Source organism: Marmota monax, unplaced genomic scaffold, assembly GCF_021218885.2.
Source record: "Marmota monax isolate L192 unplaced genomic scaffold, Marmota_monax_Labrador192_F-V1.1 WCK01_AAM20220418_F8-fsc00005, whole genome shotgun sequence".
Lineage (NCBI taxonomy): Eukaryota > Metazoa > Chordata > Mammalia > Rodentia > Sciuridae > Marmota > Marmota monax.
In genome coordinates, this window is record NW_026692254.1 from 28,507,757 (window position 1) to 28,522,687 (window position 14,931).

Consider the following 14,931-nt stretch of genomic DNA (forward strand, 5'->3'; position numbering starts at 1 on the left):
GCACCTTAGTTATCAACAAATGTTTAAAAAGTAAAAAGAAAGCTTACAGAGAAGGATAAAGCAAAGAAAACATTTATGTACAACTATACTATGTGCTTATGTTTTAAGTGTGACTACAAGAGTCAAAAAGTTAAAAAATTAAGTTAGTAAAATAAAATATTAGTGTGCTAAGATTAACTTATTATTGAAGAAAAAAAATTTAAATAAATTTAGTGAAACCCAAGAGTATAGCATTTATAAAGTCAATGATACTATAATGTCCCAAGCCTTTATAATCACTAGCCACTTAGTGACTCACCCAGAGCATTGTCAGGCTTATAAGCTCCATTCATGTTAAGTGTTCTATATAATACCTGCTTTTTTTTCTTTAAATCTTCTAGATCATATTTTATAACGTTTTCTATATTTTATATATTTTTAGATACATAGATATTTAGCACTGTAGTTACAATTATCTATAGTAGTCAGTCCATTAGCATGCTGTACAGGTTTGTGCCTAGGAGCCACAGGCTACACCTAGGTGTGTAGAAGGCTGTACCTTGGGTTTATGGAAGTATCCTCTGTGATGTTTGCATAACAATGAAATGGTCTAATATCACATTTCTTAGAATATATTGTCATTAAGTGGGCCTGGCTATACTTCAGTAGCATGATTAGATCATATTATACATAAATATTTGGTGTATAATTTATGGTAACAAGCCCTTAAGGAATTATATATGTAGGAAGGCTTAATCTCACTTTCCAGTTCTATCAGTAACTAGCCATTTTAACCTTGGTGGACCTTATTTTCTTCATATATAAAATCACAGACCTGTCGATAGTGTTAATATGAAAATCATATTAGCAGAATAAAACTTTCTAATTCATCAGTATGTCCTACCTTAAGAATGTAGCCAACAGATTATTCAACAAGCATCTCACTAGGTCCTAAAGTCCTTAAGGATAAAAGCTCTATCTATTCTTACTACTATTCCCAATGCTTAGCTTTTTTTTTTTTTAATGTTTATTTTTTAGTTGTAGTTGAACACAATACTTTTATTTTATTTATTTACTTTTATATGGTGCTGAGGACCAAACCCAGGGCCTTGCATGTGTTAGGTGAGCACTTTACAGTTGGGCCACAATCCCAGCCTCCCCAATGCTTAGCTTTAAATTAAAAAAAAAAAAAAAAGTCAATGTAAGTATAAATTGATAAAATAACTTTTACCTCTTTCATCTCCCAAATGAGTTTTCAAAGAGTAACTTTCCTGAGTATTGTCATTTATAAGCGTTTCAGAAACAGGGTCATCATCGATGCAGATCACACCACTACTTAACCATTCCGAGTCATCCTTCTGGTCCTTAGCCAAATCAATTTGCTGGCTTTCAGAGGATGAGGGAGTCAAATCAGTTTTTACTGTATTTGTTTTATGAGGCTGTGGTTTTATAAAGTTTCTCTTAGCCTTTTTTGATTTCTGAGCAGTGCTTACTCTAACAAAGTGATTTTCGGGTGGTGTAGAAAATTTTTTTGAAGTATCAAAGTCATCCATATCATCCCAATCATTCATAACGCTGAAAGAATCTGGTGAAGAACTAAATTCTAATTTCTTGAAAACAGCACTGCAGGGGGTCTTTATTGCTGGTGTGTTTTGGGTAGTACATAAAACTTCCTGCGGAATCCGCAACATATTAGGCAATAATGATTTTGAACTAGTAGCCTTGGTGTGCTGTCCTGCTGGAACATTTTTAAAGAAGTCATTGATCGTGGTCTGCTGATTTGGGTTGTGGGACAGAGACTCATTGAAGGAAAAGGCCTCTGACACATTCACGTCTTTATCACTTAACACAGGTGTTTTTGCTACGGACACGCTAGTTACAGAAGCTACAGATGCATCATTATCTGAAGATGATTTCTTCTTAAAAGTAAAACCCCTGAAAAATAATGGAAAAAAATGGATTAGATAAATTCATTGGTTGGTGGTGCTGGGGACTGAACCAGGGCTTCTTGTATGCTAGCAGACTTTCTACAACTAAGCTACACCCCCAACCTCCAGATGAATTCATTTTTAACAAACCCATTCACGCTACAATAGTCTATTTTATTATTTTTTTTACTAATTCATGACAAGTTATATTAATTGCACTACAAGTAGGCAAAAAATTTATTTCCCTCTGTAATTTTAAAATTTATTAGACAACAAGTTATAATTCGTATGCTCTGATTCTTCTCATTCAGGGGCTAATTATTTGGTTTTGAGAGTCCCCAGGCCATTTCCACACTCTATTCTTGGGCTACTAATCCTAGCACCTCCAAAAGGAAGGAGTAACATTTGTGTAAAGAGAACCAAATGTAGCTACCTTTTGCTACTCTGATAAAAATTTTGAGGGAAAAAGAATTATAAATTACTAGCTCTGATGAGATCTGAAGGAGAAATAAAGGAGGCAGGAATCCTGAATATCTGCTAGGTTTAATGGCATGAAAGTCTGTAGTGACTTAAAGCCAAGCACCCAGAACAGTGTCTGAAAATGGTAAAGGCACAGTATATACATAATACAAATTATTGTTAGTTATCATTAGGAGTGTAGATTATAGCTTACAAAACTGAAGAGCTGTAGTTTCATTATACATTCTTTTGGAAAGGAAAAGAAATTATATTAAAATATTATATATACCTATCACAAATTCACACAAAAAATTCATTATTTCTTTACTGAAAAAGTATAATGTGCCAGGAACTCTGTAAAGGTGCTACACAATTATTACTTGATGCTGGTAAAAAATGCTACCATTAATTTGCAAAATGGAAAAATCATTGAACCTCTCAGCTTCATTTCCTCATATGCACAATTAAGAAATTGAGGCTGGGGTTGTGGCTCAGTGGTAGAGTGCTCACCTAGCATGCACGAGGCACTGGGTTTGATCCTCAGTACCACATAAGTATAAAATAAAGATATTGTGTCCACCTAAAGCTAAAAAATAAATATAAAAAAAAAAAAAAAAGAAAAAAGAAAAGTGCTAGGGTTGTAGCTTAGTGGTAGAGCACTAGCCTAGCATGTGTTAGGCACTGGATTTGATACTCAGCACCAAATACAAAATAAATAAATAAATAAATAAACAAAATAAAGGTACTGTGTCCATCTATAACTAAAAAAAAATTGAAAAACGAGATCTTACTTGTTAAGACATGATGAGGGAAGGGGGGATAGGAAGGACAGCAGAATAAAATAGATTTTATTATTGCTGTATGTATATAGGTGACTGTATGACCAATGTGATTCTGCAACCTGTACAATCAGAAAAATGAGAAATTATATCCCATTTGATTCAAATGTATGAATTGTCAAGATCATTGTACTGTCATGTGTAACCAATTTAAAAAAAAAAAAGACACGATGAATTAGTGCCTATGACAGAAAAATAACCAACATACTTACGAAGACTTGGGTTTTGAAAGACTTAATTTACTATTAAGTTTTCTAGCTGAGTGACGCTCTAGTTGCTCCTGTAGATTATTTAGAGGGACAGCAGCCATGATCCTAAATGGTGAGGGGGAAAAAATGTCAGTGAAGTTAGGAATTTTACATTAATCATGATATTTATCAAGAGGAATGCCTTAATTCAAAAAGGCATTGTTCCACCTATACCCAGAGTAATGACTTTTTTTTTTTTTTTGGTCAACAATGTTTTGATATTTACATTTGGTGACATTTGAAATATATAATCTTTAATGAACTTGAAAAAGAAAATGACCTATTTTCCCCTCTTTTCCTCCATACACACTAAAATAAGCACACTAGATATTAAAACACCACCACCAATGAGTTTACCAGCAAGATACTATGCTTTATAATCATCTGGTTTCAACCTGAAAAAATACTCCTACAAGCACATTTCCATTCTTGTGTAACAAACTGTAGTGGTACTGAGCTATTATTTCCCAAGATAATGTACAGCTCAAGGCACCTTAAAATTACTCGAGCTAGCTGGGTGTTCTGGTGCATACCTGTATCCCTCTGAGGCAGGAGGATCATAAGGTCGAGGCCAACCTCAGCAATTTAGCAAGGCCCTAAGCAACTCAGTGAGACCCTGTCTCAAAATAAAAAATTAAAAAGGCTAGAGATGTGGCTCTGTGGTAAAGCACCCAGGGTTTAAACCCCAGATGAAAGAAAGAGAGGAGGGAAGGAAGGGTTGTAATCTATGCATAGAAAGACATTTTAATTTTAACTGATAGTTATAACCCTTTTTTCCCACTCTTATTTTTCTCTTCTTTCTTTCCCTCCCTCACTTCCTTCCTTCCCCAGGGCCTAGGCAAGTACTCTAAAATTGAGTTAAACCCTCACCCTTCCCACTCTATCTTTACCAGAGATCTACTTTTATTTTTATGCCATGTATCTTAGGAAAAAGGATTAAACAATACTAGATGACATTAATGGGAATATGAAGTTTTACAAAAATTGCATTTTACTCATTAATTATTAAAATAAAAATAACCAATGTTTACGAAGAAATGATAAATGTTCAAGGTGATGGACATGCTAATTATAATTACCCTGTTTGATCATTGTACGCTGTATATATTTATCCAAATATAACTGTACCCTATAAATGTATACATTAGTATCAACTTCCAAAAATAAATAACAATGTTTATTAACTGTTTTAATTTCCATGGTAGTGAGAAGAAAAATTTAGAAACTGAATACTCACTTGAGAAATCTCACATATTGAGTTGGATGAGGATGACTATGGTATAGATTTCCTCCTAACTTCTCCAGAGGAAAGAATTATTTCTTCTACTGTTTCTTCAAGATGTTTTAGGTAATATAACTAATTATTTAATAATCACTGAATAATTCAGCTTGGTATGTGAATTATATCTCAATGAAGTTATTACTAAAAATTTTAAAAAGTATACAGGAGAGTATTATGAATCCCTACATACCTATCACCCAGATGCATCAATTATCAAATACATTCAATATTGTTTTTCTAGGGGGTGGGGGTTACCGGGGATTGAACTCAGAGACACTGGACCACTGAGTCACATATCCAGTCCTATTTTGTATTTTATTTAGATACAGGGTGTCACTGAGTTGCTTATTAGTTCCTTGCTTTTGCTGAGGCTGGCTTTGAACTCATGATCCTCTTGCCTCAGCCTGCCAAGATGCTGGGATTACAGGCATGTGCCACCGAACCCTACATGCATACCCCAAGGTCCTCACTCCACCATTCTAGAAGCCCACCTATGAAAAGGGTGACATTTGTTGGCCATTTGTATATCCTCTTTTGAAAAATGTATGTTTAGGTGATTTGCCCATTTTAAAATGGGAATATTTGTCCTTCTTTGCTGTTGAGCTCCTTATATATCCTGAAAATTAACCCCTTGTTAGACACATAGTTTGCAAATATTTTCTCCCATTCTGTATGTTGTATCTTCACTCTGTTGATTATTTCCTTTGTTGCACAGAAACTTTTTAGTTTGATGTAATCTCACTGGTCAAATTTTGCTTTTGTTGACTGTGCTTTTGGGGGTCATATCCAAAAAAATCTTTGCCCACACCAATGTTCTGAAATGTTTCCCTATATTTTCTTCTAATAGTTTCAAAGTTTCAGGTCTTAAATATAAGTCTTTGATCCAATTTGAGTTAATTTTCATACACGATAAGGAACAGGGATTTAATTTCTTTCTTCTGTAAGTGGCTATTCAGTTTCCCCAGTACCATTTATGTTTTTTCCAGCACCATTTATTGCAGAGACTTTTTTTCCAATATATATGCTTGCTACCTTTGTCAAAAATCAATTGGCTGATTTTTGTAAGTGTGTGAATTTCTAGGTTCTTTTTTTTTAATATTTATTTTTTATTTGTAGTTGCTGTGGGTATTTAAGGTCTTTCGTGATTCCATATGAATTTTGTGACTCCCCCCTCTTTTTTCTAGCTCTGTGAAGAATGCCCTTGGTATTTTACTAGGTATTACACTGAATCTGTTCATCACTTTGAACAGTATGGACATTTTAACAATATTAAGTATTCCATTCCATGAACATGGGATGTTTTTCCAGTTTTTGGTGTTCTCAAAATTTCTTTCTAAAGTGTTCTGTAATTTTCATTATAGAGATCATTAACGTCCTTGATAAAATTTACTCCTGTGCATATGTGTGAGCACTTATGAATGGGACTGCTTTCTTTATTTCTTTATCAGCAATTTTGTTATTGGTATATATTTTAAAAACTACTATTTAAATCCTGTGACTTTAGTGAATTCATTCATGAGGTCTAACACTTTTTTGTATACCCCCGTGTCCCAAGAGGTAGTGACTTGCTATGTTTCCAGGCTGGACTTTAATTCCTAGGCTCAAGTAACGCTCCCAACTGAAACTTCTGAGTAACTGTGATTATAGGTGCACAAAACTGTGCCCAACTCCCCTCCCCATCTTAAAAACACTGGTCTTTTATTGAAGCATGCTCTCTCTAGAGTCCTGTCCAATGTGAAAGTCTTTCCCAGACTACAGCCCTCTCAGAATTTCAACATCAGCCAAACACTGCTGACAAACAGGCAGAGATACAAATAAATACATTCAGCCTCAAGGCACTAAGCAGAACAAAATGGTCCATGACATCATTACTTACTGTTTTCTACATTCCTTCTATATCTTAATTATTTTCAGATCAAAGTCAGCCATGGTTTTATAATAGTAGAGGTTTTCTACATTATATCATAGCATGATTTTATATGTATATTTATTCATCCCAGTAATATAACAGTTTATTAATTATCTCATTACTATACCTTAATCCTAGGAGTACCTTTCCCAAGTTTTATAATGCACTACTTTTTGGCCATTACTCCAGTCAAAGTCCTAATCAAAGTCATGGTAGTGAAAAATAGCATTTCCCTACTGAAACCTTCAGTGAGAATGCTTTCATGAAGTTGTTGAGTATGTTGTATCTTCACTCTGTTGATTATTTCCTTTGTTGTACAGAAACTTTTTAGTTTGATGTAATCTCACTGGTCAAATTTTGCAATAGGGTATGTACAGGTTACATATTCTATGAAAATATAAATAAAATTATTTGAAACACATAAAAGCTTTTCACCTCAAACATAAAAATCAATGATAAAATTAAAGGAGAAAAATTAACTGAAAACAAATCTGAATTAAACTCAACACAAGAATCATAAGTACAACTTGGAAAACGATTAAAATTTTCCTTTACATATAGAAAAGAAGTTATGCCATTGTAATAGAATATAAATAAGCAAAAAGCTGATTAAATAATACAAACCCTGTAATGAGTAAAACAAACCAAGCTAAAAAAATATATCCATACATTAAAAAACATAAATCAGTAAAAGATGGGATGAAAGAAAGATCATCCAGAGCTTGAATTTAAATACATACACAACACACACACACACACACACACACACAGCAAAAACACTCCTTGGAGTAGTAAAAGAAACCAATGGCAAAGAATAAATGATTAAAAGAGTTCTATCTGAAAAATGTCTTGAATTAATAAAAAGAACTTAGGCCAGAAGTTGAGAGGACCTACATTTAACAACTACATTAAGATAATAAGAGATAGTCTTATGACATTGAACTAAAAGGAAAAAAATTAAATCCTACAAGAAGTTATAAACAGGAAAAAAATCAGAATAAAAGTAACAAACAGAATTACTTCTACTTCTGAGCAATACAGAGAACATTTATAGGATTGTTATGGTTTGGATCTGGAATGTCCTCCCAATCAAAAGTTCATGTTTTGAAAGCATGATCCCTGATGCAACAAGGTTCAGAGGTTGGGTTTTTGGGCAATCATTAGGGCTCTGGCCTTATCAGTGAACCAATTCAAATCACTGGATTAATCCACTAGTATGCCTTGGACAACCCCTGTCCCAAGCCCTTTCCTCCCCTTGCCCCCTATCTCTCTTGCTTTCTCTCCCTCCCTTCCTTCCCTCACTCCCTTCTCTGCTTTCTGGCTGCCACAAGCTGAGCAGCTTTTCTCGGTCACACCGGTCACACCTTTCTGCCATGAAGTTCAACTTAGTGGGCTGACCAACCACAGACTAAACCTCTTGAACTGTGAACCAAAATAAATTTTTTCTCATTTAAGTTGTTCTTGTCAGGCATTTTGGTCACAGTGACACACAGAAGTCTAACACAAAGATAATCAGAAAGTGCAGTGTGGTGGCACACCCCTGCAATCCCAGTAAGGAGGCTGAGGCAGAAAGATCACAAGTTTGAGGCCAGCCTCAGCAATTTATCAAGATCCATCTCAAAATAAAAAAGTGCTGGGGATGTAACTCAGAAGTAAAGCACCCCTGGGTTCAATCCCTATATCAAAAAACAAAACCAAAACAACAACAAAAGACTACCAGGTAAAAAGGCCCAGGCAACTTTCAAGAGAAATATCTTTATGGAATTTAAAGGCGATAAAAAAGACTTTAGTCATTAGTTATATAGTAGGTTTCAAATGTTATCTTTAAAACTGGCTATTAAGAATTCTTCAGGGCTGGGGTTGTGGCTCAGCGGTAGAGCACTTGCCTAGCACGTGCGAGGCCCTGGGTACGATCCTCAGTACTACCTAAAAATAAAAATAAAATAAAGGTATTATGTCCAACTACAGCTAAAAAAATAAATATTGTTCAAATAGTAACAGTGCCCTAAAATTTTAAAAAGTCATATGATCTGAATTAACTGGATCTATTAAACACATTGTAATAATATTAATGGAAAAAAGAACTATTGCTAGGAAGTACATAATTATAACAAAAAAAGTAAGATATAAAACAACCTTTAAAAAATAGTGGTGGTAGGGGCTGGGGATGTGGCTCAAGTGGTAGCGCGCTCGCCTGGCATGCGTGCGGCCTGGATTCGATCCTCAGCACCACAGACAAACAAAGATGTGTGTCCGCCAAAAACTAAAAAATAAATATTAAAAAAAAATTTTCTCTCTCTCTCTCCAAAAAGATAAATAAAATAAAAAATAGTGGTGGGCCAGGTGCAGGGGTGCATGCCTGTAATCCCAGCAACCCAGGAGACTGAGACAGGAGGATTTCGAGTTCAAAGCCAGCCTCAGCAACAGCAGGTGCTAAGCAACTCAGTGAGACCCTGTCTCTAAATAAGATATAAAATAGTGCTGGAGATGTGGCTTAATGGTTGAGTACTCCTAAATTTAATCCCCTGCAACAACAACAACAAAAATACAGGTGGGCCAGGCATGGTGGCACATGCCTGTAATCCCAACAGCTGGAAGGCTGTCGCAGGAGGATTGCAAGTTCAAAGCCAGACTCACCAATTCAGCAAGACCTTGTCTCAAAACAAACAAACAAACAAACAAACAACCCCCCTCCCCCCAAAAAAGGGCTGGGGATATGGCTCAGTAGTTAAGTGTCCCCTGTGTTCAATTCCCTGAAACAATAAACAAACAAACTTGAATGAATGAAGACTATGTATGACATACTGTTGTCAAAATTTATCTCATTATTTCCCACAAGAAAAGAAAATGTATTAATTATTGGATATCATATGGTCTCCAAGCCCATTTTCCAAGGATCTTTCAGAGGGTTTTTTTTCCACATAGGTTTTAATTCATATTCTTTTTTCTCCCTATTTCCCCGCACCCAGCCCCCAGTGCTGGGGATTGAATCTGAAATGCTCTAACCACTTAGCTACACCCCCAGCCCTTTTTATTTATTATATTGAGACAGGTTCTCACAAAGTTGCTCAGGTTGGCCTTGCAACTTGTGGTCTTCCTGCCTCGGCCTTTTCCTCTCCTGGCAAAGGAGAGGAAAGCAATGAATAAATTATATAAGTTACAGATCTTAGAGCACAGAATAACAATTCAAAATTTGAGAGAAATGTGGGCTGGTGTTGTGGCTAAGCCCACATTGTGATCCTAAGCACCACATAAAAATAAATAGATAAAATAAAGGTATTGTGTCCATCTACAACTAAAAATATATTTTAAAAAATTTTGAGAGAAATGGCAGAAAAGATGAAGAAGATAAAGATAATAAAATGGCAAATAGTAAAATAAAATATAAAGGATGAAAGTAACATATAAAGAAATGAAATATAAGAAAAACAGAACCATAAATACCATAGTATATTAATGATTTTAAAATCTAAATTAAATAGATTTAAATCAATATTGACAAAAACAAAATGAACTGTCAAAACAGAAGAATTTAAAAATAGTTTTTAAAAAAGTACCAAAATTCATTCTATAAAATAAACATGATCTTGACCTTAAAGCTTCATTAAAACAAAATAAAAAACATGAATTCTTGTTTGCCAACCTCAAAGAAACCTGCAACTCTGCCTGGCAAAACTATGTTTCTCTGATCCACTTATTTTCTCTCTTTCTATAACCACTTTCTCAAAATTTCCTATTCCTCACTCTTAGCAGATGACTTCCCTTCTATGACACAGAGAAAGCAGAAACCAACACATGGAACTCCTTCATCTTCCAGCTGCCAAACATGCAAGACCACCTGATTCGGACCCGGCCTACCCTCTTTGACCACCTCAAGCTCTCTACGGAAACTTTAGGACCCATACAGATCTCCCATCTTTTCAAAAAATGTAATCTATTACTTACATTTAATACTCTTACTCTGTATAATTAGTCCTCTTTCTCAACTAGTTTTCCTTTTAGATTGTATATATATGAGAGACTCTTTAGGGGAAATAAGAAAACACAATACCTACAAGACTCCTTACGTCTCCTACACTTACTGATCTCTCTTTACTTGCACAGCTGAACTTCTTGAGAGGCTTCATTCTCCATTTCTCTAAGCCCAATGACTCTTCTATTATAAATCTGGCTTTAACCTGATCACAATTCTAACACCCTGAATAGGGTCAATATGATTTCCATTTTAATTAATTCAACACACTCTTTCAATTCCTATCTGTCCTAACCTCCTGGCACACAAAGCAGCTGACTACATCACCCTTCCTGAAACACATGCCTTCTTTCAGATGCTCTTCACAGTTCATTTCTACTCCTCCTTCCTTGTCAATTTAGGCAGTAGCGTAATGGTGGTTATGAGCATGAGCTCTGAGGCAGAATATGTGGGTTTGTATTCTGGATCTATCACTCATTAGCTAAGTGTCCTTGAACATATCATTATTCCTCATCTCTAAAATGCCTACCCACCTTATATAACTATCATACAAATTAAATCAATATTTATGAAGTGCTAAGAATGGTGTTTGGAAGATAGTAAGCAATATTAAGAGTCTGATAAAGAAAAGTTCCCCTATAATACACTTACAATAACGGTTTTCAATTGTACTAGCTATTGTAATTGCATTTTGACATTTATTGAATGAGAATTAAAAAACAATGTTAAAAAATATATAAAATATATCAAGGTTTTTATAACTGTGGTCAATTATGGCTTATCCAAGAGATGAAAAGCTGATACATTAAGTGAAATCACTAATAATGTATCAATTCAATAGTTTAATGAACAAAAATCAATACAATCAGATCGACTGATTTAAAAATATAATGTCCCTGCAGTAAAAGGCACTTAAGTGTGTGGCTCAATAGTTTCACTTACATATACAACTGAATAAATAACAGTTAAATCAAAGCAAAGAATGTTCTAGCACCAAAGCAGGCTTCCAGGTGCTCTTTCCTAGTTAGAGTTGCTTTACTCTTCTTAAAATTCTTGCACATATATGGAATCATACAGTATCTATCACCAATGCATTTTTGAAAGGATCAGATAAAAATCAAACCATTTTAAGCAAACACATCAAAACACAGAATTAGAAGTATTTAAAATCAAGAACCAATATAATATCTTATATTTTATAATGGGAGTGAATTCATTAAAATCAGGGGCAAGACTGGGAACAAGACTATTCTCTCATTTTCACTATCAAATTGAGCATTCTTGCCAATGCAAAAATGTTCAAAAAAGAAAATACTAGGAAAGACAAGATTATCATTACATGTGGACAACTTGATTATATACCAACAAAATCCAAAGAAAATCAGTCATAACAATGGCTAATTAAAACTTCAGGAAAGTGAAGTAAAAGATAAATATAAATTCTCAAAAGCTAAATGCATTCTCATGAAGTAATAATAACTAACTAGAAAATGCAATTTTTTAAAGGCATTCAACTAGCAATAGCAAAGAAAAATATTAAACAAGTAGTAATTAACTTAACAAAAGACATTCATAACTGAAAGAAAGTGACCAAATATTACTGAGAGAAATAAAGATGTGAACCGAGAAATATTTCATGTTCTTAAATGAAAGGTCTTCATCGTGTACAGCTACAAGACTAGGATCCTAATTAGAATAAGATATACTCCATGTTTGTATAAATATGTCAAAATATACTCCACTGTCATGTATGTCTAAAAAGAACAATATTACAAAAAGAAAAAGAAAGAAAGGTCTAAATATCATAAAGATAACATTTCTTCACGAATTAATTTCTGGAACAACAAAATTCCAATTAAAATGCCATAAGAATAATTCATAAAACTCAACAAAAATGGTTTGACTTTTATCTGATATCCTTTCCTTTGACAAAAACAAGAGACAAAAATTCTAAACACTGGAATGGGAACCAATATATATATATATATATATATATATATATACACACACACACACATACATATATATATATATATATACACACACACATATTTTTTTTTAAAAAAAGAATGTTATATATCTTTAAAAAAAGAAAAACAAAAACCTAGTCCCCAAAATATAATGTATAATGAAAGAAGAAAATAGGAAAAGGAATCAGTATTTAACGAATGTCTTTAGGATAGTAAGTAAGCAATATACCCTAGATCAGAAATGTGCAAACTATGACTCACAGATCAAATAAGAACTGCTACCTATTTTTGTAGTTTTGCATTTGTTCACATACTGCCAATGGTTGCTTCTGCATAACAAGTGAGTAGTTACAATAGAGACTATCTGGTACACAAAGCCTAAAATATTTACAATCTGATCCTTTATAGAAAAGGCTTTTTGACCATTGCCTTAGACTATTGCTAGAAAAAAAAAAAAAAGAAATTCCTAAATACATCAAATCTTTGACAATTTAAATAAAAAATGCTCAGGACAAAATCTCAATGAAATTGAGAACCCAGGAAGGTAAGGTAAGCTAGAAGTTGCTTCTGTTCTGAGGATATCTGTCTAATCCTGAGAACCTGAACATCAGTTTTGATAGCCTTGGTGGAAAAGGATGGACAGAAATCGAAGTTAGAGCCTTCCTATTGTGAGAAGTCTTCCTATATAAACCAGCAATGCCAAAGAACTATGTCTTTGGGGCCAAAATCAAATTCCACTTCCATTCCCAAGAATTTAGAAGAAAAAGTAAAGTTACTGTCAGGTGCAGTGGCATACACCTATAATCCCAGCTATCTAGGAGGCTGAGATAGGAGGATTAAGTTCCAGGCCAGCCTGGGAGGGAATGAGGGAGGGAGGGAGGAAGGAAGGAAGGAAGGGAGGGAGGGAGGGAGGAAGGAAAACAAAATAAAAAAGTTATTTGTTCCTGAAGGACTAACTACAGAAGATGCTGAAATCATAAACTTCTGAAACTTTTCAAACCAATTTTCATCACCTGCACAATTAAAAAAAGAAAGCAAGCAATGAATTTAGATTAAAATGAGTTTAACCTCAAGGTACTTGGCAAGTACAAAACTGTCTCTGGAGGAATATACCTTTATCCTATGCCTTAATTAATTATTACAAAAAAATTTTCAAGGACAGTGCATAGCCAAGCATGCATGGAAACAAGGTACCAGGAATGAGAAAGAACTAGTAAACATAGAGAAATACTTTGAGGTGTAAGAATATAAAGCAACTCTATATATTATGAGAGAAATAAAAGGCAAAGGCCAGATGCAGTAGTGCATGCCTGTAATCCCAGCAACTCTGGAGGCTAAGGCAGGAGGACTGGAAGTTAAGGCCAGCCTCAGGAACCTAGTGTCAAAAAAAGACCCTGTGTCAAAAAAAGGGTGGGGTAGTGAGTAGGGGTGTACCTTAATGGTCAAGGGTCCCTGAGTTCAATCCTCCGTACTGTGAGAAAGAGAGAGCAGGGTGGGGAAGAGGAAGAAAGGAAGGAAAGCCAAGCTAGGAAGAATATGCAAGATAGAAAAATAGGAAAAATTGGGGCTGGGGATGTGGCTCAAGCAGTAACGCGCTCGCCTGGCATGCGCAGGGCGCTGGTTCGATCCTCAGCACCACATGAAATAAAATAAAGATGTTGTGTCCAGGGATAGGAAGGACAGCAGAATAAAATAGGCACTACTATTGCTGTATGTATATACGTGACTGTACGACCAATGTGATTCAGCAACCTATATACTCAGAAAAAGGAGTAATTATACCCCATTTGATTTCAAATGTATGATATATCAAGATCATTGTACTGTCATGTGTAACTAATTAAAACAAATTTTAAAAAATGTATTAAAAAAAGATGTTGTGTCCACCAAAAACTAAAAAATAAAAATATTTAAAAATTCAAAAAAAAAAATTACCTTGCCAAAAGAATTTCTAAGCTAAAAAACAACCAAAATTAACAGAGTAACCAGATTACACAAAGCTAAAAAGACAGTAAGCTAGCAGAAAAGTCACATGAAAGCATTCAGGATCCTCTTTTTGTTAGTTTTGTATTGCTGTGACCAATACTCAACTAGAACAATTTAGATCTGGACACGGTGATGCACTCCTGTAATCCCAGCAGCAAAGTCTGAGGCAGGAGAATTGCAAGTTCAAAGCCAGCCTTAGCAACTTAGCAAGATCCTGTCTCAAAATAAAATTAAAAAAAAAAAAAAAAGGGAAGGGGATGTGGCTCAGGGGTTGAGTGCCCTTGCGTTCAATTCCTGGTGTCAAAAAAAAAAAAAAAAAAAAAAGTGAGAGGAGGAAAAGTTTATTTTGGCTTTCAGG

At 34.6% G+C, this 14,931-nt stretch overlaps 1 protein-coding gene across 2 annotated transcripts in view; it reads right to left on the reverse strand.

Annotated features, from left to right (window-relative positions):
• Blm (BLM RecQ like helicase) overlaps positions 1–14,931 on the reverse strand; it is a 104,028-nt gene that overhangs the window by 60,314 nt on the left and 28,783 nt on the right. Inside the window, exons 2-3 of one of the 2 annotated variants that reach the window (XM_046437940.2) lie at positions 3,418–3,519; positions 1,211–1,914 (exon numbers count right to left, since the gene is read on the reverse strand). In XM_046437940.2, coding sequence (XP_046293896.1) covers positions 1,211–1,914; positions 3,418–3,515 — 802 coding nt within the window. In that variant the 5' untranslated portion in view covers positions 3,516–3,519. Of the gene's footprint in view, positions 1–1,210; positions 1,915–3,413; positions 3,521–14,931 lie in introns of those variants that run through there. The other variant, XM_058577375.1, reaches the window with a different exon arrangement.